General features: G+C 32.5%; 1 protein-coding gene across 1 annotated transcript; it reads left to right on the top strand.

The window, feature by feature from the left end:
• The first annotated feature begins 1,438 nt into the window (after positions 1 to 1,438).
• On the top strand, positions 1,439 to 20,984 carry LOC134257215 (uncharacterized). Its single transcript, XM_062739857.1, has 5 exons — positions 1,439 to 1,580; positions 1,809 to 2,173; positions 18,597 to 19,590; positions 19,678 to 20,058; positions 20,965 to 20,984. The coding sequence occupies exons 1-5, from the start codon at positions 1,439 to 1,441 to the stop codon at positions 20,982 to 20,984; spliced, it is 1,902 nt and encodes a 633-aa protein (XP_062595841.1).
• The last annotated feature ends 5,392 nt before the right edge of the window (positions 20,985 to 26,376 follow it).

Below are 26,376 nucleotides of genomic sequence, written 5' to 3'. Positions count from 1 at the left end.
CTTTGTCAGCAAGAAAAATAATATTTAGTAGCACTAATTTATTTATAACATTTTGTTGACTGGTTAAACAATTAAGGTAGAATAAATTGGAAACCCTTTGTTAACATTACTTTCTTTAAAGTTAAAATGAATCTTTTTGAGAAAATTCACTTGTATAATATTCCATATCATCATATAACTAAGATAATCTTCTTATTTCTGATATGTTTTGTAATCATTGTTAAGGCCTTGTTTAATATTAGTTTTGAACACAGATTGTTCTATACAGATGACTTGACTGCTCTGTAGGAGAGAATAAATCTTCCAGAAGTTATAGCAGTTGCTCTGTCTCAATGTATACCTTAAAGGATGTATGAGATAAATCACTATTAATATATTGTACAATTCAAATAATGAACACACAAATATAAAATCTCCAATGTAAAGTAAGACAGTGTTTCCTTGTTAAGGAGATGCAGAACTGTAACGTACCGAACGTAAACTTGACGTGTATCTACAGTGTAAAGACAGACCGAGGTTTGTTTCCTCTCAAAGATTAGGATAATACCACAGTAAATAGCTAGCACATGCTAAAAATTTAAATGGTAAGGCGAAGAAATTACTATTTAATTTGCAAAAAATTCATTTTAGAAGCTTTATTTTTCTTACTATTTTCTTTTTCTTCTATTTATGTCAGGAGATTTTGTTTTTAGAGACTAGGATCTTCTAAATTATGGGATCAGGATAAAGCACCCAGTGTATTAAAGGCCAGCACTGCTCTCAATGTCATAAACATACAGAATTCTTCTGTAACACTTGTAAATGTAATCTGCGTCTGCAGTGTAAAGAGATACACGCTATTGTTTTAGATACCAAGCACCATAATGTGATTTACCAGGAGAAATATAAATATATGTTAAAAGAGGAGACCTGTTTGAGACATCCAGACAAAGTTTATGAGAAATACTGTTATTCATGTGAACTTCCTGTTTGTGCAAATTGTAAAAAATACCAACTACACAAAATGATGAACATTAGAACAGCGTACAAAACAAACCGTGAACAACACAAAGACATCACTCGAAAGATCAGCCGTGAAAATCTCTATAATAGTAGTGTTCTCCTTAAAATCATCAAAACTAATTTAAAAACTGAACAAACCAATATAACCAACCTTAAAAATGTTAAGCTAAAGATATCAACAAAAGCCCAGGGACTAAAGGACGTGGTTGACACGGTACTGTGTGATGTTAAAGTCAAAATTTTCGAGGTTAATCATGAATAACAACAACGGAAGCGAACCCTTGCCAGCATACAAATTTATGAACACAGATATGAACAGTCAGCTTATAGAACGGTAAAAGTCATCTTTTTTCTTAAAAACGAATTTATTCCTACGATAAAAGAAACTTTACATATCACCAAAAACGCCTTGCTTTCCCTGACTATGAATATCAACATGACTGGGAATATAAACAAGGAGAATGTGATTGAGTTACTGAGTAAAATCCAAATCACAGAGAGAGGGAAAAGACAAGTAAGACTACTGGAACTGATGTCTACACCTGTGTTACAGAAAATGGTAAAACTGAAAATGTCTGGTAATGTAACACATAATTCAATGCTTACTCCAGACATGTTCTGGATCAGTCTTAGGCAAAACTGTTTTACTGTGTTAATCTTGGTAAATATCGGAGGGGAAATTATGCATCAGCTGACAAATGAGGCTAATTATAGATGGTATAATATATATGGAGCACACACAGTGAACAATAAATGTGAATTGATGTATAAAGGTACTAGTAATAGTATTATTCAACTTTCTACAGATTACAGAACACGGTCTACATTGATAAAAGGAACAAACACATGGGAGCCAGTGTTTGTCTTTTCCTCCGCCGCCAATGGAGATCTACTAGTCTGCATGCTCCGTTATGTTGACAAGACAGGCAAGGTAAACCGTTACAATAGAACAGGACAATACATAGAGACAATACAACTCGACAACAAGGGTCAGCATCTGTACAGTGTACCTAGATACATCACAGAGAACCGCAATAAAAATGTCATTGCGTCTGACTCTAACCAGATAGTTGTTACAGATGATGGAGGAAAACATCCCTTCTCTTACACAGGACTTCCATCAGAATCACAGCTAGAAACATATGGAATCTGCACAGACGTGCTGTTAAAGGTACTTGGACACAGATTTGAAGTTAATATTTTCTTATTTTTCCTGTATAATATCACGAATTATATATTTTAATAGCATTTCACACAAAAACTAATTAAAAATCTTTTTTCATTTAAAAGTTATTAAAACTTTAAATTTCTTGGCGGGTTTGATTGACACATCCTTGTACTTTCACAAATTTTAACTTTATTCTTAATCATTTGGAAAAGTGGCAATCTTGATGTGTATTAATGAGAGATATTAAAACTTAAATCAAGAAGAATAATTTTAATCAGAGTAGAAATGTTAGAAAGCAGAACTGCTTCACAAGTATCGTCATTCCGTTGTGTACAAGGTTTTGTGAATCGATCACACTCGTGTTATGTACACAGGTTTTTTGTAAACATGTTATTGTTTGGTGTTGACGATTCATCGGGTGCGTTAAATCGCCAAAGTCTGTTCACCACATCTGCACGGACTGACAATAAATTGTGTGTTTGTTTTGTTTTAGTACTTGTCTACTTTGAATTTTCTGGATTGTTTTAATATTTTTCATTAAGACACAACAATATGGCCACTTTTCCTAAGTATTAAGAATAAAGTTAAAATTTGTGAAAGTGCAAGGATGTGTCAATCAGACCCGCCAAAAACTTTTAAGTTTTAATAACTTTTAAATGAAATAAGATTTTTAATAAATTTTTGTGTAAAATGCTATTAAAATATACAAGTTGTAATATTATAGAGAAAATATTAACTTCAAATCTGTGTCCAAGTACCTTTAAAAATCCTAGTGTGTGATGGACAAACCCACACAGTACATATCATTGACAAAGATGGTCACTTTCTGTTACGGATACGGACATGAGAGCAAGTCATAAAGAGAACATACAGCTTATGTTATGACAACAAAACGCAAATCCTCTGGACTGGATCATGGGAAGAAAACACATTGGGTGCATATAGTTACTCAAAATAAAAAAAGCTATGAGACAGGAAATTGTTGTTCATTGATTAGATAAAAGTACCTATCCTTTATGTCATATATAATCTATCTCAAAGGAAAGTGTTATTAATTAGAGAACCATTATTATGGTCTTTAAGCAAATTAATTGTTGTTTGGTTATAAATTTTGATGTATCAAACAATTATTTATTTTGAGCTTATCCATTGGAAAATGGTGACATTGACTGTACAAAGGTAAAAAGTTAAAAAGTGTGTATCTGAGTGAGAGGCACTTAAAACTGGAACGCATAAAACGAATACATGCTACAGGTCACATTGCCATAGGAGTTCACCATGCATCGGACACATACCTTGCTTCGGACAACTTTAGGCAATAAACTCTCTTTCAACTTATGAGTTCTATGTATTTATTTGTTTCTGTCTTAAAGATGAAGATTTGATTTTTTTAATGACACCGATTGTTTTTATCATGTTGTGATAAAAATACCCCAAAATGGCCTTGAAGTTACGTCATATTTTAAATCATCAAAGGGGAATAACCAGAAATTCATGATTTGCAATTCTTAGAGTTATCGTTCTTTTAAATTCGACTTTCACGGAACGAGTCGGAGCGAGGTGAATTTTGTCAGGGATTGGTTATTTTACATAATTCGTAAAGAAATTTCACTTCAATGTTTGTTTGATTCTTATTAGAGCTGGTTTTTACTAGTATACTCATTTCACCGTACATCGGACACAAATTAACCATGCATCGGACACTTTCTGATGCAAAGTTAATCACTATTTTCATACAGAACACAATTGACAGTTGTTTTTTTTAGGAAATAGAAAATAAAAACTCTAAATTTACAGTCAAAATACAAGTTATTGATATATTACGTCTAGAATCTGACTCAATTGATTTCTACAAACCAGATTATTTTAACGCATGAGAAAAAGGCGCGAATTACCACATTACAAGCATTTTAAAGCCTTTCTTAGGCAGAGTAAGGCATCTTGAATCTTTCCATATTTGTGCAACGATATCGTCAAATAAATTTAATTTGAGGGTTATTTCTTAGATATAATATAAAAGTATATCAATATCAAGGATTGTAATGCACTGTGATAAAGGTATATTTTTTTCGGTTGAAATACCGTCTTTCCGATGCATGGTAAATAATGTCTGATCCATGGTGAATTTTGATTTTTTTTGGAAAATATCAATTCTTGGTGATAATTTCTCAATAAAAGGCACAAAATTGTGTCCCAAATTTATATTTTAATCACATACTATTTTGTTGAGCTCCATTTTGATAATTTTCCATCGGTAGCGATATTGCTAGAACTTGTTAAAGTACAAGGGTGTCTGATGCATGATAAATTCAACCTAATTATAAACATATATGCACGTACATTTATGTTGATTCATGCATTTCATTTGATTGCAGGAAGCTGACCAATTCCTTTAAATGCAATCTAAGGAGAATTTATGTGAGTTTATAAAATACATTGCCCAGCCAGTCCAATACATTCATCATTTATTTCCTCTATAAAGAGATACAGAATTAAGAATTAAGTTAATCAACACATTAATCTATGTACAATTCAAATAATATTTTCAAATAAATGATAAGCATAAAGTGAAAAAAGAGATACAAATGTCACATTTGCTCTATACAAGTCATATGCGCGAGAGTACTGCACATACCCTTTGGTATTGTGCGCATGCACGAACTAACAGTTTCGAGTTTAGAATCCTGAAGTTTCTTTCCTGAGATACAGATAAAACGGTTAGTGGTTCGCGTTCCAGGAAACCAGAAAAAGATCCATTCACAAAGGCCACACAGTTCTGCTCCAAGATCAATATGAAATGAATTGACAATTGTGTTCCACCATTCATTGTTGCAGTCAGAGAGAGCACTGCAAGACAACGTTACGTGACAGAAAATGTCCTCAAACGTGGAATTGCACAGATGACAGATTGAAAGACATATGTATTTCGCTGATGCAATTAACTTGCAAGTGAACTTTAAGTTTCGAATATCACTTGCGTTATCCGCAAATGACCAGATGTTACAAGGTTTGTTATGTTGAAAGACGGAGTTGAAACGGTGAAAGTCGGGATCCATGAGCATTCTTGCTTGTCTCTGTTGAATGTAGAAGTCGTTGATCGCGGATCGGACAATAGTTTTCCAAGAATATTTATGCGGGAAGGTACCTGTGGTCATCCAGGTAAGCAGGTAAGTGCGTATGTTGTATTTCCTGAGAATATGGATGATATCTGGAATAAAGCCCCTTAGATCGGCAACCAGCTGTGTCAGGCAGGAGAAAAGTCTTGAGATGAAGGTTTGTTTGAGAGACAACGAGTGCTGATGTTGCATAGCCTTCCTAAGAAATAAGTTTTCTTGCATCGATTTCGGCATGGATGGGGAGTATATCCATAAGCTGTTCACACATATCAGATCGAGTGGGCTTGGGCAGATTTAGGACAGCTTTGCAAACCCCATGTTGAAAAGTGCTTAAACGTCTGTGATCCTCTTGTGTCAAATTGCTCCACAATTCACAACCGTAGAGTACAGATGGAAGGACAATAATTTTATAGAGTCGAGTCATAGTAAGAGGATTCACACACGAGATATCGATGTCAGATAGGACATAGAAGGATGTCCACCCTTTGTTGCATGCGTACAAGATGCGGTCTTTTGTTTTTGCTTTGTTATTTATGATAATATCCAAATGGTTGTATGGTATTTCAGGGTTCCCAAGAAGTATTGGTTTATCCGGAACACTGTTATATTTGACACGGAATTTTAGGAATCTGATACATTGAATGTAAAGCGCCATCTGCATGCATATGCGTAAGCTATATCCATTATGGACTGAAGATTTGCTGGGGATGTGGCAATGCAGGAGATATCGTCAGTTAGCGTAGGACTTGTGCATTTTGGATCCAAAACGCATTTTAGTGATGTTGAGTCGCAGAGTTCTAGTTCGTGTAAGAGCTTGTTGACAAAAACAAGGTACAAAAATGTCGACAAGACGCCACCTTGCCTGACTCCTTGATAAACACTGAACCATCTGGATTGTTTTGGTTTACGATACCAGCAATTACAGTATTGCAGTGACTGTCATCAATAATCTGCCATAATTTGCCTTTAATACCTAGGTTTTTGATTTTGTAGATCAATCCCTGTCTCCAGACTGTGTCGAAGGCTTTATTTGTGTCCAAAAACCTGACATATTCCAGATTATGGTTCAATGTTTCATGAAGGTTGAATAAAGCAGTTATACATCCCAATTGTTTTTGGAAACCTTGTTGTTGTGTATTGGGGAAGGTATTTGTTGTTTCTAAGGTAGAATTTCTATTAGACAGAATTTTTTCAAACGGTTTGTAAATACAAGGCAGAAGAGCAACAGGCCTGTAGTTATTGCAGGAAGTTTTTGGTTTATCGCCACCTTTGTATATGGGGTCATTATCGCATTGTAAAACTTACAGAGGGAATTTGTAATGAGATTGCGAACGCAATGTGCTCAATTGTTACGCCATCAATGCCTGGAGCTTTGCGCATTTTAAGTGAAGAGATTGCACTCTTTACTTCATTTTTTGTTATGTCATTATCGCTGGAAGATTCAGAAACACTTGTTTTTATGCGTGTATAACGACTCTCGATGACAAGTTTAAAGCGATTGTCAAAGTGATCGTCTTCCAATGGGCGGTAAATCTCCTCATTAAATTCAGCAAAAGCATTTGCTACGCCGTCAGGATCGTTGTGGGTTATACCACTGGCGTCGCAAATTTCTGGATATATTTAAGAAGGTCGAGGTCGCCTTTGTTCGACAAGACGCCAAAATAAACGTCTGTCTATCTATTTCCGCTGCCTCATCCAGGTCTCGGTGAACAGATTTTAGATATTCCTCATATTCCAAGTTTGGGCGTTTCTAAAGTTACGTTTTGCTCGTTTGTTGTCCCAGTATAATTGAAAACACGTACCTCTGGGCCTGCCCTCGGAAACCCATATGCGGCGCAGTGACCTTTCTATTGTATTGAGCTGCTTTTCGTTCTTGGTCCAGCTAGATTTTGTGAATGGGTTCATTTGGTTTTCGGGATAAAGAGTTGGCACATGTCGTTAGGATGCCTACAATTGTTTGATTAGTACTTTTCAATGTTTTGTATCTTTTGTATGTATTTGCTCATTAAGTATCTTGTACAGCTTCTGTTCAGTATGTTGTTTATAGTTATTGATAGCCTCAGGACGAGCCTTATGCCAAGCTGCGAGTTTGCAATGAGAATTTTCCAGGTAGTGCAGTTTTGCTTTTAGACTGAAGGAAACGAAAAATGGTAAATGGTCAAATGTAATTGTAAGTGTTCCTTCTTTGAAAACAGAGTAGAGATCTAGATTACATGCAATTTTACAGTCAAACAAAATGTAATCGATCATTGTTTCCTTCGGTGTGAAGGAAAATTGTTCACATTCAACGCGGAAGTCTATCATGTGAGTGCACAAAGAACATCGTTCCACAAAGTTGCGTAAAATTTCGAATTTTTTTTAATTAACGTGGATCTCACGTAGGAGGCTTGCATTGAAGTCACCAGCAAATAACACTTTAAATATACGGAAGTGTCAATTAAATAGAAGATATGCGGAAAATATATTTCAAAAAACATTGGAAGTTTGACATTGTAAAATTTTATTGCAAATTCGTAATTAACTAATTTAAACAAATAAAAATAAATCATTTTTAAACTCCTTTTGTTCATATTTGCTATTGAAATTTTTTATTAGCTTTGATTGAAGCAAAAATGAATTATTTTCGTCCAGTACAATAATGATTTCTTATATAAAACTGTATATTCGATTGTACAGAAATATTTTTCTTCTAAAACATTTTAAAACTTTATTTTGGTTTCGATTTAAATTACATACAAATAAATCATAATAGCACATTTTACAAGCAACATAAATACCTTAAAGATACAGCTCTTATTGTTTTAATTTTAGAATACGCATCATGTTAAGCTTGACCTGGTATCACTAAAGTAAAAAACGTATTTTATGTGCTGTGCATGGCAGATTTTTTTTCTCCTTTATTGATAACAAACAATGATATAAATAACGCACAGATAGACTACATTACACATTGACATTTGATTATTCTTTTCACATAGAATAAAGAAAAAAGAAAAGCATTGACATTAAAATTTTGATGATTCTTTTCACATAGGATAAAGAAAAAGAAAAGCTATAAATAATACGTACACAGATAAACTGATTTTTTATACATAGAATAAAGAAAAAAGAAAAGCTATAATCAATTTGAGACAATAAGTAAAATGATAATTATACTAATAATTATGATAATAATAATGGATAAGATATGAGAAGCTATGACAACTGTGTAAATACTTGTATAATGGAATTATAAAGAATATAGTATGTTCCTATGTTAGCATGATAGGCCACCTTCCATACTTTCAAGAGTCCATAATGCCCTCATGCTAACACAGAGACTCCACAACTGGTTTTGTGGATCTGCTGGTAACATATATTTACATTTACAAATTAATACAAACTTTTCTCAGCAATTTGTGAATTTGTACATTTTCATATGAAAATTCTGCAATATAGTGATATGTATTTAAAGATGATTTAACAAAATTAAACAGGGAATCTTTGTTACAACTTGTATCTGTCAATCTACACTTCATCTTATATTTAAAAAAAAATTAAGGCAATGTAAGATATCAATGTATTCATGCCGTTGGTAACATCTGTGTTTTCATAAAAACCTATTACAATGTGCTTCCAACTTATTTTGAAACCTAAAATTGTATTTATTTTGTGCCATATAAAATTTGAGTCATAACAGTTAAATAAAAGATGCATTATATTTTCACATCTCCACAGTTAGCACAAAATTTTTGCACATTTGGATTCCATTTGCTCACACTCAGATAATTGTTTAATAATTTATGAAATAATTTATAATTAAATTCTGCTATATGCTTATCAGACATTTTCGAGATTTTCACATGATAAATGGAAGATACGTAGGAGTATCAAACAATTCACTCCAATAATTTTCCGTTACTGGACACAAAAATTTCTTTTCGATGAATATTTTTTAAAAAACAGATGATTTTATTTTATTTATTTGTGTATATCTGATTCCTTTTAATAGTACAGTAGTACTGCGTCTTATATTAATATACTGTGCCTTTTCACACTCATATCTATTTGAAAATTTATTAAAATAGTCTTCATAATGAGGTATTCACACAAGATATTATTTTTGTATAAAATTTTATCATAGAAGTACCAAATATATATCCCATCTGCGCTATAGAGGTCTCTTATGTACAAAATTCCTGATTTGATCCAATTTTTAAGATAAATTGGTTTGTTTTTATGTTTAAAAAGTTTGTTTTTACATATTGGTAAAGATAAAAATTCATCCGTGGATAGCTTTGGAAGATCTTTAATCATTTTACATGCATTGAATGCACAGATTGATTCTTTGTAAAAGATGGGAATGTTTTTTAGCTCTTTGAATTTATCTACATTTGTTAAATTAGTTTTTAAAATGTATTCTAATGACAATGTTTCCCTGTTAAAATGATAGTTTAAGAATGATACAAGACTAGAATTATATTACATGTTTTCGAAATAAATCCATTATTTTTTACTCTAAATTTGGGGTTTTTTTGTAAAAATTTTATCCAATTCATAAAATTTGGTCCAAAATTCAGAGCTTTTAATGTTTCAAACATGAAATACCATTCAGTAGTATCGAAGCTTTTTTCTAAGAAAAGTAGGATTCCGTTTTCATTTTGATATGATATTCACATTAATTAAAATTATCCTGAATTAATCTGGCGTTTCATCCAATATATCTACCTTTTATATAACTTGATTGGTCATTGTTAATGAGTTTTAAAATAACTGTTTGTAGTCTTCTAGCTAGAACAAATGCTAATATCTAATAGTCACAGTTAGTAAGACTTATAGGTCTTTATTTTTTTAGAAAAGATTTATCGCCTTTTTTATGAATGAGAATTATGATTGACATTTTTTGTGTCCCAGTTAACTCCTCAGCCTCAAATGATTTTGATAAAGCATCGTAAAAGTATGTTTTTATATCATTCCAAAATAATTTATAAAACTCTACTGGTATCCCGTCTAACCTTGGTGATTTATTATTTTTCATATTCTTTTTCACACTCTTTTAATGTGGGAATATTCATCACAATAATTTTTTTCACTGTCTGTCAATTTTGATGAGATGTCTGTTTTCGAAATATAGTTTGTGATTTCCTCCTTCTGAGGGATTTTAGATGTTTAAAGATTTTCATAAAAATTGCACAGTGGTCATTGTTTTTATATAACGTTTTTACCTCGTCAGTTATTTTTTCAATTACATTACTTTATTGCCGTTTATGTTCTAAATGCAAGAAATATGGTGTACATTTCTCACCGTATATGATCCATTTAGCTCTAGATCTGATGTATGCACCTTTTGATTTTCTCTCATAAATCTCGTTTAATTCTTTTTCAAGTTTTTGCTTTTCTTGGTTATTTATTTCATGAAAAGGTCGATTTTCAATTTCTTTGATTTTTCTTTCTATCAATTGAACTTTTTAATTCAAGCTGCTGCTTTTTTGCTTTGAGAAGTGTATTGAAAATTCTTTTATTAAGTATTTCAAAGTTTCCCATCGCTCGTGCGGACAAAATATTTCTTTAAATTCAAAATCTTTATCTTTAAGAATTTTTCTGAGTTTAGAAGTGTAGTCTTTATCTAGTAAATTAGATGTGTTCATTTTCCAATATCCTGAACCTCTTTTATTTAGGTTCAATATGAAATCTATTCTTAATCCAAGATGATCACTCATCCTATTTTGTTTAACTTGTGGAGAATTTATCACAGTTAATGAGTCAATGAAGAGGAATAGTTATCCGAGATCAAAATATGTATAATCAATTCGACTACTTGGTATATGTTGTGCATTGCACCAAGTAAATCCAGGTTTGTTTTCATTTAAATTTCTCCATGAATCAATCAAGTGAAGTTGTTTAATTAAGGAATAAAATTGATGTGTACTTGTGTCAAAAGAATTATTTTTTTCATCAAGTTTACAGTTTAAATCTCCGCCAATGAGTAAATTATCTTTATTTATAGCATACTTTCGTACCAATGATTTAGTTGTAACAAAAATAATCTTTTTTATCGAGCACTTTGATAGGAGCATAAAGGTTTACTATACAGTATGATTCATCCTTAATTTTAATATTAAGTAAAATTTTTCGACCATCAGATGATTTATGACAATTGATGAATTCAAATTCTAATAAGAATAGAAACACTAGAGGATGAACTCAAAAAACAATGATAGCTGTTTCCTAGCCATCCATTATTCGTAGTTCATAGAGGTACCTTATTTGCTGTCAGGATGCTGGCTGTCATCCTCTGCATGGAGGCTATCGCGTGAGCGTTTGGTTGGACCGTCTTTCAGCTGATTGACGAAAGAGGTTATCTCTTGTTGTACATTTTTCGGAGCTTTTCGTGCGGGTTTTTCGGGACTGAGAAACTGCAATTAAGGAAAATTTTTGGGCGGTGCTTCTGAGCAACAGACATGATAACCTGACCCAATTTGTTTAAGCCAGGCCATGCTTTGGGTTTGGTATTCAGTGTAGTATGATCATGCAGACCACTTCCCCAGAAATTGTCATATGTCGCTTCGACAATGACACATTTTGATTCACACTTTGTAATTTTCTCACGAAACGGATCAACTTGGCTGAATTTAGCATCAATGATATTTGTCATGACCTCTGACTTTTCAGTTTCCCAGGCGGAATTTGTTGTAACGGTGTCGCCGATACGCTTTGCTTCAAGGGCTGTAGTCGCTGTTCTTACTCTTTTTGTGGCATTAATGTCACCACTACGTAATGCTATTCTTAACTGAAAAGCATGTTCGGCAGATCTATGGATTTCACCGAAGACTTTAATATCTGTGGTGTAGAAATTCGATAGAATACTTTTATGGCCGTGGAAAGCCACGACATTATCATTTTGCTTTTCGTGGTGTTGTCAATCCTCTGAGCCAGGATCATGACCTGTTTGTTTGCAGACTTTGCATCGCTGTTCGTTTTTTGCAGTGGCCTGCATGGTGGCCGTTTTCCCAACAGTTCTTGCACTTTATGTCTTGATTAGGTTTATTTTGACCATAGTGAAAGATACGGCATTTACGACCGGCACAGTATGCACACCTAGGCAAAGAGGTTCCGTCTGGTAGCGGAACGATATACCGGTATACGAAACGATTCCCATTAAGAACGCTGGTCATTTTTCCTGTGACAGGATTTCTGATATTTTCAAAGTGTAATTCACTTTTAAGATTAACATTAAAGCCAAGTAGCATTTTATTGATTTCTGTATCTTGTACTGACAGAGGAATACCAGACACCTTTTACTTTCAGCACAGGGTCATTTGGATTCTTGGAACCTGAAGAGAATGGGTTTGAGTCGAATACAAAAACAGTTTGGTTCCTAAACTGTAAACTTTCGAGAAGCAGTTTTTGTCTGCATTCTTTGTTTGTTAGGTAAATGCGCCAAGTATCTCTATCTAGTTGTAGACATCTCACAGTGTCTCAAACACTCAATATAACTGATTTAAGAATATCATAGTCTGCTATGCTTTGGCTGTCAGCAACCAATTCGCTATTTTTTTTTTAAATAAACCGGTTTATCTGTCCTGTTATCCATTGTCCAGTGATCACACTGATCGCGCTGATCAGACAGGTAAATGCAAGTGAGAAGTTACTCGCCTGAACACTCCATAACCAGGTAAACAGAAGTATATACACACAATGGAAAATGAATAAATCACCAAATAATCCAAAGAAACACAAAATTTGTAGGAAATTAATCCATATTATATACAATGAATACAAAAGCACTGGCTAGTGCAATAAATTCGAGTAAAACCTCGAGTTTAATAGAAAAGTTTGGTCAAAATAGTCATTATTTCTATTTATAAAGTTTGAGAATTATTTTTCTTAGATCCAGAATTTAATATTACCAAGGTATCAATCACAGCATTTTGATTTTCTTATTGGATACGGATATTCTCATCGATGGGGTATTCTCAATATGTACGTACATATAAGTCAATTATATTATTACATAATTTGAGTTTTATTTCACTTACTGAAACATAATTCACACAAATCAATTGGTAGATCTTCTATTCGTGGCTGAAAAAAACAACTATTTTCATGTGAATTTTTTATATCTTCTTGCAAATTGTAACTGTCTTTTTATTCGTTCTTTTGAAATCAATAGCTCTTCGCAGAAACGTAGACATTGGTACAGTACATGTACTGTAACTTTTATTTTCTATACATTTTGACTCTTTAAGGATAGATGATACAAAAAAGATTTAATATCATGTCACAAGTTTAGAAAAGTGGATGGTTCTTATAATTATTTTTCTCCTCAGAACTGGAATATGAAAAAGACTTGGAAAATATTACTAATATTTCAATGAAAACACAAATATAGACAAATCACATTCAGTATAGGTTTACAGGTGAAAATTAATTTCAGAATATGTTATCATGGTGCTAAAAGTGTAATATAAACTTAAGAAAAATATACCACAACAGGTGAATTATGTTAGGAAAAGCTAAATGGTAAAAATCAGACTATTTGATATTGCAGTATTTTTGTCATTTTGATATTCCTTTAAAAATGATATTATATTAAATCTTTTTCGAAGAAAAAAATATGTTTGTATTATCTGTCCTTAACTGGGAATGGTAATAGTATTTTTCATCTGTTTGACTGTTTTCTATGTTAAAAAGGTGGAATTTTTAAGCGCCATCTTCTAAAATCTAGAATCATGAAAGATAATCCCACTGCAAAATTCTAACATTTCAAACCGTAAATGCAGAAGAATTTTCCTTTTCATAGAAGGAATTTACTATTTAAAAAATAAAACAATATTTCATTATCCTATTTTTTAGTGTGGATTCCTTTTGCAATATTATCCCTTTTTCGGTGCTAATTTTCGACGAAATATTTCTGAGTAAGGTAAATGAGCAAAGCTTTTTAAAAAATACTCACATTTAAGAAGAAACTTTGAAAATTTCAACGACTTGGGATCAAGGAAAGTTCGTTTATACAATTTGTAAAAACCCATTGTAGAATCGTATAGTCGGAACACTACCATTTATTTTTAAATTTTCCTTTAAATCATCCACTTTGGAAACTTAAAATTATAATTGTAAAAGACATCTACGCTTGACTTTATATCTAATATAATTAGCAAATTCAAAGAATATGGTCCCCCGCTTTCGGTGTCTTTGTGGGTGAGATGTTATCTTTATGACATATTGTGTGTAGTATGAACATCCTATCATATGTCATTTATTTAGAAAGTAACATTGAAGTTGATTTTTTTTAATGATGAAAACCCTAATCCTGACCATTAAAAAGTTATGGCAAAAGTAAAAAGTTTTTTAAAAGTAGGTCAACTGCAAGGTCAAGATCAAAGGGTCAAAATTGTTGATATCCAATGAAAGGTTTTCTCACAAGGATTACATATGTGAAGTATAAAAGCCCTAGCCCTTCCTGTTCAAAATTTATGGTCAAGGTTAAAGTTTATTTCATAAGTACGTAAATCTTTAAGGTCAAGGTCAAATGATCAAAATTGTTGATATCCAATGAAAGGACTTGCCACTAAAAATACATATTTGAAATATAATAGTCCTAGTATTTACCGTTCAAAAGTTGTGTTCAAAGTTGAAGTTTTTTTAAAGTAGTTAAAACTCCAATGTCAAGGTCAAAGGGTAAAAGTTGTTGGTATCCAATAAAAGGTCTTCTCAAAAGGAACACATATGTGAAGAACGAAAGCCCTAGCCCCCACCGTTCAAAAGTTATAGTCAAGGTTAAAGATTTTTCATAAGTACGTAAATCTCCAAGGTCAAGGTCAAAAGGTCAAGGTTGTTGACATCCAATGAAATGTCTTGCCACAAGGAATACATATGTGAAATATTAAAGTCCGACTATCTACTGTTTAAAAGTTGTGACCAAGGTTAAAAATTTTAAAAAGTAATTAAAACCCCAAGGTCAAAGTCAAAGGGTAAAAGTTATTGGTATCCAATGAAAGGTCTTTTCACAAGGATTACATATGTAAAGTACAAAAGCCCTAGCCCCCACCGTTCAAAAGTTCGGGTCAAGGTTAAAGTTTTTTCATAAGGACGTCAATCTCCAAGGTCAAGGTCAAAAGGTCAAGCTTGTTGTTATCCGATGAAAGATTTTGCCACAAACAAAACATATGTGAAATATGAAAATCCTAGTACCTACTATTCAAAAGTTATGGCCAAAGTAAAAGTTTGAAATTTTTGTGTAAAAGTGGGTCAAACTCCAAGGTCAAGGTCAAAAGGTCAGATTTGGTGATACCCAAAGAAAGGTCTTGTCACAAGGAATACACATGTGAAATATGAAAGTTATAGCTCCACTAAATCAAAAGTTATGGGCAAGGTTAAATTTTTTGTGACGGACAGACTGACGGACAGACAGACAGACGAATGAGATTTAATGTCCCCTCGCTTTCGCGAAAGCGGGGGACAATAAAGGGTTATGCCATTGTTATGCAGTTCGAAAATGGTAATGTTTATTACAACAATGTGACCTTAATTTGTGCGAAAAACCATGTGAGTTTACAAAGTTTGTTAAGCTGTAGTTTTTGCTTGTTGAACATTGAGGCGGCTTTTTAAATTGCCTTTTTGAAAGTATATATCTTATGGATTTTTCATCATACCTATATTTCAGTATATAATGTTACAAGGTTTAAGCAAATGTAATTAATGTACATGATTATACACAAGTAATGAAAGATGACGCTATCCGATACAATCTAGTAAATACGAAAGCATAAACATTTGGCATTAAACAATGAAAGTTTTCATTGTTATGTGTATCCACGGAAACTAAGGGAGGCGGAGGGGAGGTGTAAATGTCAACGTGATCTGAGAAAAAATCTTTAAAGTTTATTCTTCCGTCTTTCTTGTCCAAATTTTTTTCTTATAACACAAATTATGCAAATTTTTAACTTATTTTTCAGTGTTGATAAAGACCGACAAGATAAGTCAGAACGCATTAATATAATCTATAGGTATTATTCAATGCATGGTCAGGCCTTCTTTCCGTAATCTCCACACAATTGTTAATTTTGTATGGGTGGTGGTTAGCTTTTAGACTGATTCAGATAACGGTTAGTATATAAGGATCTTGTTTATGATTTTTTCTCTGTTTTGGAATTCAACAAAAAATTAATTAATTGATTATGTATATGATTAACGTTTTAGATAAAGAAAATGACAATGAAAAATATAATTTTTATTAAAAGTCTGAAATGATATAAAATTTATCCTCTCTAATTACCTGCACCGGGCTATTTTCATGACATGTATATTTTAAGTTCTACGGGTATGAAATAGGTAAATGTCAAACGTTTATTTTTCATATATACTTGACCACTCTTTTGATCGGCTGCATTTCATTTCCGCAATTTTTGGTAATTATCAACTTTCCATTTCCGACATTTTTTGATTTTCATTTCCAACATTTTTTTGTTCTCATTTCCGACATTTTTTAAATACATATGTAGTACGTTTAGTAACAGATCTGAATGCCGCCCACGTTGCGCAGTGGTTAGAGCGTCTGCTCTAGAGTCGCGAAGTAAAGAGTCGAATCCCACTGCAGGACGTGGAGGTCGGTCCTTCGGATGAGACCGTATAAACCGAGGCCCCGTGTCGCAGTAGGTGCTGGCACGAAAAAGATCCCTCCCTGCTCAATGGCCCTGAGTGAAAATGGTGGCGTCTCCATATGAGTGAAAAATTCTCGAGAGGGACGGTAAACAATATACTATCAATCAATCAACAGATCTGAACACTTTACTTGTGAAAATTTTGAATAAAAAATCCTAAATAAATCATTAAATAATTATGTGAGTTTTGTAAATCTATCAACGACTTGGACATAAGTGTGCTGCTGTCACTGGCATTCTATTTAGTACTCTTTAGAAGTGGTTACATTGAATTCTTTTACCTTTGGATATAAAAGAGTTTACAATTAAAAAATCAACATTTTTTTTATAGTAGCTTTCTGACACTGCATTTTCTTTTTCAAATAATGTCTCTGATTAACTAAACGGACACATTGTGTATATATTAATTCACCTGTTTGTTTATTCAAAAACATACATTTTATTAGGCAAATTCTATTAAAAATTAAGAATAAGACATGTGAACTTCGCTAAATAGACAATGTAACAATTACATGTAATTATAATTATGGAAATTAACAATATAAAAAAATCTTCAGACTTATTCCACGGATTTCTGCATTGGGCATTTTCCTTATTCCTGTTTGTATCTTAATGAATATATTTTACATCATAAAACTTTTGACAAAAACAAGAGGCCCATGGGCCACATCGTTCACCTGAACACATCGACTAAGAAAAAGCACAAAACAAATCTATATTGTTTAGATCACCGAGGGGGTCTAGGGTGAATTTGAATACTAATTGAGAATGCATCCTTATCAATTCTTTAATACCTTCTTCAGAAAATTCTTGAGATACTAGTAAATATTTTATAATAGATTTTTAAAAACATTTTGTTTGTTTATATTACTTTGTAATAATTTGAATTTGACCCCCATTGTTTCCCTCTCTACTTCCAAGGCTACTCATAATTTGAACAAGTTTAAATCTTCAATATATGAGAATGCTTATATGTCAATATGACTTAACATAGCTTTTCTGTTATTGATATTTTTCTTTTAATTTTCTATGTAAGACTTTGATCCATCACTGAGTCAATTCCCTATCCTTGGAGGTTATAATTTGAACAAATTTGATTCTACACTACGTGAAGATGTTTCAATATAAATATTACTAATCATGATGGCTTTGATATTCTGTATAGATGTTTTTTTTTTTTTTAGATTTTTTTAATGTCAGATTTAAATCCCCCATTCTGGCTGCACCCTATCCCTAGGGGTTATGAATTGAACAAACTAGAATCTACACTATCTCAAAATGCTTCCATATAAATTCAACTAATAATGGCTTTGCCCAACTTGAGAAAAAAATACTTACTAATTTTCTTTTTTATTTTCCTATGTAAAAATTTGATCGACCATGGTGGCCGTACCCCAAGGTGTCATGATTTGAACACATGTGAATGTACACTTCATGAGGATGATTCAACATTTTTCATCTTTTTTGTCCCCATAGATCGTGAGAAAATTTTAAAAGATTTTTCATTGTATATTCATTGTAAAAATTTGATCGGCTATTGTGAGATACATATTCTTTTTTTCGTCAACTGGAGACAGTTTTAAACCTTAGGTAATGATAAAAAAAAAACATAAGGTTTTCATCTATTGATTTTCTTCTATTTTTCTCATGAGATTTTTTTTCTTACAGACCTTCTTAATTATGGGATCAGGATTAAGCGCTAAGTGTGGAGTCCGGCATTGTTCTACGTGTAAAGGGGGCATTGAATATTACTGCAATACGTGTAAACATGACATGTGTGGACAATGTAAAGAACGACATTCTATTGATCTAGATACCATGTACCATGATGTTGTGATTTACGAAGAACTTCAGATGATTTTAACGCGCGAGACCTGTATAAGACATCCAGACAAAGTGTATGAAGAATACTGTTCTTCATGTAATCTCCCAGTCTGCGCCAAGTGTGAAAAACACGAAAAACACTCAACACTCGACATTAGAACAGCGTATAAAGAAAAACTTGAAGAACACAGAGACATCCTTCTAAGGATCAGAATTGAAAATATCTATAACAGCTGTTTACTACTGTCAATCATCAATACTGAAAAAATCAATATTTTCAAACTGAAACTAAAAATGTTGACAAAAGCCAATAGTCTAAATGATCTCATTGACACGATGATGTGTGATATGACAGTCAGATTGAGATACAAAAATCGCATGAGGCATAGATGGCAACAACAGATGAGAACTCTTGCCAGCATAGAAATTTATGAATACAGATATAAAGAGTCAACAAACAGAGCGGTGAAATTCCTCTTATATCTAAAAAACACGTTTTTCCCTAAGATAACTCCTAATCTCACACAAAGATATATGGAGGATGTGACTGAATTTATAACTGAAACCATAATCATTGAAAGGGGACAGAGACAAGTAAGAAATGAGGATCTGCTGGAACTGATGTCTACACCTATGTTAGTCAGATCTGTTAAACTGAAAACGTCAGGTCTTGTTATGCACATTTCTCGCCTTACGTCAGACCGGTTCTGGATAAGTGTTAGACACAATTATATTATTGTGTTCAACTTGATTAACACAGAAAAGGGCATTTTGCATCAGCAGACAAGTGAGGCTTTTAATGAATATACTATGTATGGAGCACACACGGTGAACAAAGGTGAATTGATTTATATAGGCACTTGTAATAGCATTTACAAGCTTTCTACGGATGGCAGAACACGGTCTACACTGATAAAATAAACAGATGCATGGAAGCCATTGTGTGTTTATTCCTCCACCCTAAATGGAGATCTACTGGTCGGGATATTTAGTAATGTTGAACAGGGAGGCAAGATAAACCGCTACAATAACACAGGACAGCACGTACAGACGATAGAACATGACGACAAGGGTCAGCAACTGTATAGTGAACCTAGATACATAACACAGAACTGCAATGGAGATGTTATTGTGTCTGACTTAGACCGTGTAGTAGTGACAGATCGTGAAGGAAGACATCGCTTCTCCTATACAGGTCCCCTAGGAGAATCACGAGTACAACCATATGGAATCTGTACAGACGCGCTGTCACACATCCTGGTGTGTGATTGGATCACCAACACGGTGTATATAATAGACAAAGATGGTCATTTTCTCTCACGGATACTGACACGAACTCAAGGAATATATAGACCATACAGCTTATGTTATGATAACAAAGCGCATCTCCTCTTGGTTGGATCATGGAATGACAAAACGGTGTATGTTTATAGATACATAAAAAGAAGGGCTGTGTGATAGGTACATGTAATTTTAGTTTATTTAATAGATATAAGTATAGATCCTTAATTATCATATATCATCTTTCTCATTTTAATTTATAACTATATATTTACATTTGCAAAAGTTTTCCTTTTTAAAACACTACTAAAGACATTGCGTATCTATATCTGTATACATGTACATACCGGTACAGGTCAAGAGGTCATAGATATGCGTTTGGAAAGATGTTCGACGTAATTTCTCAGTGATGTCATCAAGGGTTAACGCGCGTTCAATGGGTTACATAAATGCCGGTGGGATTAAAAATATGTTTTTCACACAATAAAAGTCACAATCAGGCAAATAAAAAGTATGAGTGTCACAAATGTAAATATGTTATAAAGTATCACTTTAAAACATCTATCGAATTATAAATATGGGTTGGTACGAGATCAAATTCATCATAAAGTCCTTCAGGCTCTGTGGAATTAAACTCGTGACCAACCCGTTTTTATATCCCGATAGATGTTTTTAAATGATACCTTATTTCTGGATTAGAGAACATTTGACCATGTTTTTTTTCTTTTATTTAGTAATATGATTTGATGCAATCAACAGTGTAGCATTTTTCTTATCTACTGTATTTCCTTTACAAAAAGGAAAAATAAGTGCATATGTATTTGAGTGAAAGATATTTAAAACTGCTCAAAACTAATACAGGCTACTTATCAAATTTTGTTTTGATGCATGCTCATTTCTATTATTGAGTAATCATTTCATTTAATTGCAGGTGTTGAAGTAACTGACTAGTCCTATGAATCCCATCCTACACTGTAGGAAAATGAGTGTAAATATAAGGAAAACTTTTCAGAGCGTTTCCATGTCAAAATTCATCTATAGACACTGACATAAAAATACTTCTAGTTTTGATTTTTTTTTTAATTTCAAATCCTTACTTTGCCAGTTTTATAGCAATGTCAAATATAGAAAGTGTGATTAAGTTTAGTTTGATGTAAATGATTACAAATAACAGTGGGAAACAACAAACATTTGAGGATAAACAAAGGGAAAGTTTGGATATCGGCCAGGCCATTTCGTCCTCCTCTTTCATATGTCTCATTTAATAATACATGAACAATACTAAGTTCATAATCAGAAATTTGTTTCATCTTTCTTTCAAAATCATTATTGATATTTAGTATTAGCAAACACAAAATTTTTGAAAAGTCAAATCATGCATTTTTCTTGTATATTTCCGAATTCTTACATTTGTAAATACTAAGTACATGTATATCCTAAGCAATTATTTCTAGAATAAAACAATTAGATAAGCAATAAGCTGAGAAACATTGCAGTAAATGCTATCTGTCTTTGCGTGGATTTGATAATATTCTGTCTTAATAAAGCGTCATATTTTTACGTATCAAGCCTGTGATATATGTGTTCAGTTTATTATGTATGAATCCAGTTTGTTATGTATGAAACGATTTAAGGTGTTTTCCATCCTCACACTTTTATAGGTTCAAAGTACAAAAACTGCATTTATTTTCATTTATTTTACTTTAAATTTTCCAATTATTGCAAAAAATGTATAGGTCACCATATTATTTAAGATGCGAAACACAAATAAACAGAAGTGTATGTCAACATAAAAAAATCACATTTTTTGTAAACAATATTATGAATCAAAGTACTCAGAAGTACAGAGAGCCGGGCTCATTTACAGAGTAGAATGGATTTATTACATGAATCACGTTTATATTCTGATGAAAAAATTATTTTAAAACTATCAATATAAATGATATGACACTGACAGTGAGTTTTTCAATCATATTACCACGGTCCGATTTTGTAAGAATCAGAATTAATCTGGTACCGCAGCTGAATGTAAACAAACAGGCCAGTCTGGTTCCCTCTCCTGCTTTACCTCGTATGTGTAGAGAACTACGGTAACACTGATTATCAAAAATCCTTACGCTAATGAACTATGTTCTTTGCCTTATGAAATTTTCAAAGTCATTACTACTAATATTTATTTTATATTGATAAAATTTCGTTTTATTTTTGTTGCTTTATTTAGCGTTTGTATTATCTCAAAAGCGGTTGAGAGTAAAAACTATATTTTTGCACGTAACTTTAAAATGGCGACTATGGGGTCAACATCCTGCCTTGAACAGGATCACATAAGCCGGCAATTGCTCTTTGAGCACTAAGCCCGGCTAAAAATATGTAAAAACTGGTTAAAATGCATAATTCTGATTCCGAATGTTCCTACATGTACAACCTTGTACTGAAAAGTTACTTTTCAATTGTGAATATCAGGGAAACTATTTTACATTAGAAGTTCAATAAAGCAAATGCCTGAATGAAGAGACCTTAGAAGGAGTTATTGCCCTTGTCAACATTTTTTTAAAAGATTGAATAATTGATTAAATATAGAAAATATGCATTTTTCAAATTCTTAACTTGACAATATTTATCATTACATCAATTGTAAAGCATTCTTTCAAGAGATAGTGTTCTATTAAGTATGACTTTAAACTAATTACACTTTTTACAAAATCCTATGACATCATACGAGGGTGGAATTACCTTAAAGACATATGTATCCAATTTATTATGTATGTATCTAATTTGTTATACATGTATATATATCCAGTTTGTTATATATGTATTTTGTTTTTTATGTATATATTTAGATGGTGTATTTTCCCCTTTACCAAAGTTTTCTAGTCTGACCTGAAAATCACTATACCTTTCATAAATGCACAGTCAATATCTATTGTACAAAGAAAACTATATGCGTCATATTTGGGTATATATTTTTCATTTATGTTTGTTAAAAGTGACACAAAGGTCCGATGGGCAGGGTGTTTGGATATTAATTTTTACTTTAAATGTTTGTGTACTGTATATTACATGTTACTATAATAAACAATTTACTTTCTTATAGTAAATTTACATACTTATAGATCGTGTTCTACTGTAAATCACTTTTTATTCGCGAGAACTTTATTTTTGCGTAATTACGCGAGACAGTGAGCTCGCCAAAAATTACATTCTCGCGTATAATAGTCTATCTTAAGATTTTATAGACAAGTAACAAAAATTCGTGAAAATTGTGTCTCGCTAATAAAGAGTAATTGACAATCTCGCGAAAATAAGGTGTCGCGAAAATTTAGTTATCTAAAGTATATATGTGTGTCAAGTTTGATATGTATGTGTTTAAGTGAAGGATATGGAAATAACGAACAACACTCAATCTCAAAGTCCATAAAACAACACAAAATAGGAGCAGGGCAAACACGGACCTCTGTAACATCAGAGGTGGGATCAGGTGACATGGTGGAGTGAGCATCCCCTGCTGACCGTTCAGACCCCCCGTGTGTTCCTTGTCATGATAATGAAAAAACAGAAAAATCCGCCTACAATTCAGTGCTTAAATGGACTAACATTAAGTAAAAAAAAACATCAACCAGCATTTGACTCAATGATAAATTGTATTTGCTGACAAAGTCATTTTATCGACCATAGAACAAGACTGCTGATATTCACATCATCATTGATTTATCAACTTGTCTGTCCGTAATTTACCTCGTTTAAGAAATTGTTCATACTTAGAGCATGCTCGTATCGAAATAACTGAGATATATAAACAAGGTGTGCAGGTGATGAAAGTATAGTACTGCATAAGTAAGGGAAGTTAATGATAGAAAATTTAAAGTCAACATGTTTATCATGAAGCTTGGTTATTAGAATACTATCAACGTCTTCTTCAAGTAAAATATCCAAGTATGAAACAGATATGTAAGAATCTATGATACGTTTTATCTCAAGCTCACCAGGATTTATCGCATCGTCATAGGAATGAAAAAAAACATTTTTATTGACAATACGTCGTCGACATATCTAAATGTTGAGTCGAAAGTCATAGGAAGTATTTCCTTCTTTTCACGCATAAGATTTTGCACAATTTCTGCTTTTTATGAATACAAAAATAGGTCTGCTAATTACTGAGTGCAATTGGTACCCATGAAGTTCCAATAAATTGTTGAAAGACCAGGTCTAAAAAAAAACAAAATATTGTGAATCAGATACTCAAGCATCTTTTTATATCAATATCAGAGCAGTTAGGTGTGCAATCAGAATGTGTTTTAACAAAATAATTTTACAAATATTAATTATATAACTATGTTATATCACATAATTATGTAAGTGTGCAATTTGTTATTTACATATCCAGTTCATTATTTGCAAGTATGCATTAATTTCACCAAAGATGATATTTTTGCATACAGTATGCACACATTTCCAGATGACAAACGCATCAAAAGAACCTGGAATGGATGTCACAAAATATGCAACTCTATTTCCTCTTATTTATAATTATAGGTATCGACCTCGATCCACTTTAGTTATATTGAAACATGTATATCTACTGTCATATATGTGTATTACATCATTATCATGTATGATAAAAATAATGAAAGATTAATGTATCTTAACATTCACTTCCTGAGTTGTTTACGTATTTTGACATGGAGTCGACTGTGAGTGATTACTCCCGTATGGCATCCAATCCATTCTCTGACTTTTTAGACGATGGCCTGTGCTCTACTTCCGATTGTACTGTGACTTTAAATATGATAAGTCATATTTATATGGAAGCATCCTGCCCCTGGAGTCACAATTTCAACCATCTTTAATTTACTCCACCTGAGGATGCATTAACATAAACATGATCAGTCATTCTGTGCTGTTCCGGAGGAGAAGATTTTAGAAAAAATTCAATATAATCCTATGTTAAAAGTTAAGCGTCCTTTTTTTTTCTCCACATTACCCATGGGGTCATGATTTGAAAAAAAAATGCAATTACATTACGAGAATATGATTTCACCAGAGTTCCTTTTTTCCTGGCCAATTGGTTATTGAGAAGATTTTTCATTGATCTTATTAATTTCATGATAAGTATTTTTTTCTCGATTAAATATTCTAAAGACATGAATTAGAAAAATGTATTTTTATTCTGATGTTCAAAAGAGATATATGATTTATTACAAATATCTGCATTGGTCAATTAAAAAAGAGAAAACAAGCTGTTTTTAAGTAAAATAAGTCAAGAAGTGTACATTTATAGACACCGTATAATCAATTCAAAATTTAGCAAGACGAAAATTTAGCGATTTGTTCTTTAAAATAGGCATTTTTTAGCGAGATGTAATTCTAGCGATTTTAAAATACTCACTACAAGTAATATTTAGCGATATTCAATTTTAGTGATTTTGCAACCCAAACTATTAATGCCAATATGAAATCCTTGCTAAAAATTCTGCTTATACATGTACGGTATATAGTCTTTTACATAAAACACTTAATATATGTATTTGTTTTGAGGCAAAGAAATTGAAGCATTGTTAACACGTCCCCGACAATGCCCAATCTCACCCACACTTCCTCTTTTCAATCCGAGGAAGCATACAGCTTTATCTATGATTATCACGAAGAATTGATTCGATGGCGTACTTTAAAAACAAGTATTGGTATGTTTTTTTCTTTTGAAGAAGATAAGTTATTTACATGTCATAGACAAAAACTTAATACTGCCCAGCACAATTTTATTTTTGGTTATTCGTGTTTATACTGGTTCTTCTATTTGTAATTTTTAAGAATGTTGATTAATTGCAGGGCAAAGAAATGAAAGAGATGTTTCTGAAGATCGGGCGGAAATTTCTGCCACTGGGTTCTCCCAAAAAGACAGTGAAGTTGACGCTACTCCTTCTAAAATTGCAAAAAAGTTGAATTCCGTAAAAGACATGGACCATGATATACAATGTACTTATTAAATACATCAAAATTAAATTTTTCACAAAGTTGCAGACATATTGATATCGGCGGACTTATGAAGACCTCAGTGTTTCGTATAACAAAGTGAATCGTGAATGAATTAACGGATATGAATCAGATGTTCTCAACTCAGCTATTGAACGCTCCTACGAAAATAAATGTACTGTTCGAAATCCGATATAAAGATTTTCCAATGTTCAATGACCCTTAATAAGTGCTTAGGAAGATTAAATATTAAAGACGTACCTATATATCTATATCTATGTAAAAGATTCTCGAATAGAACATAACTCAAAATAAAAAGCGACTAAATGGGGCGGTCCTTCTGATGAGACCGTATAAACCGAGGCCCCGTGTC

This window comes from Saccostrea cucullata, unplaced genomic scaffold (assembly GCF_032062105.1).
Source record: "Saccostrea cucullata isolate Sc308-1 unplaced genomic scaffold, CSIRO_AGI_Scuc_v1 ctg2135, whole genome shotgun sequence".
In the NCBI taxonomy this organism is placed as follows: Eukaryota; Metazoa; Mollusca; class Bivalvia; order Ostreida; family Ostreidae; genus Saccostrea; species Saccostrea cuccullata.
Note: the sequence above shows the minus strand (reverse complement) of the source record. Positions and strands in the feature narration are given on the sequence as shown.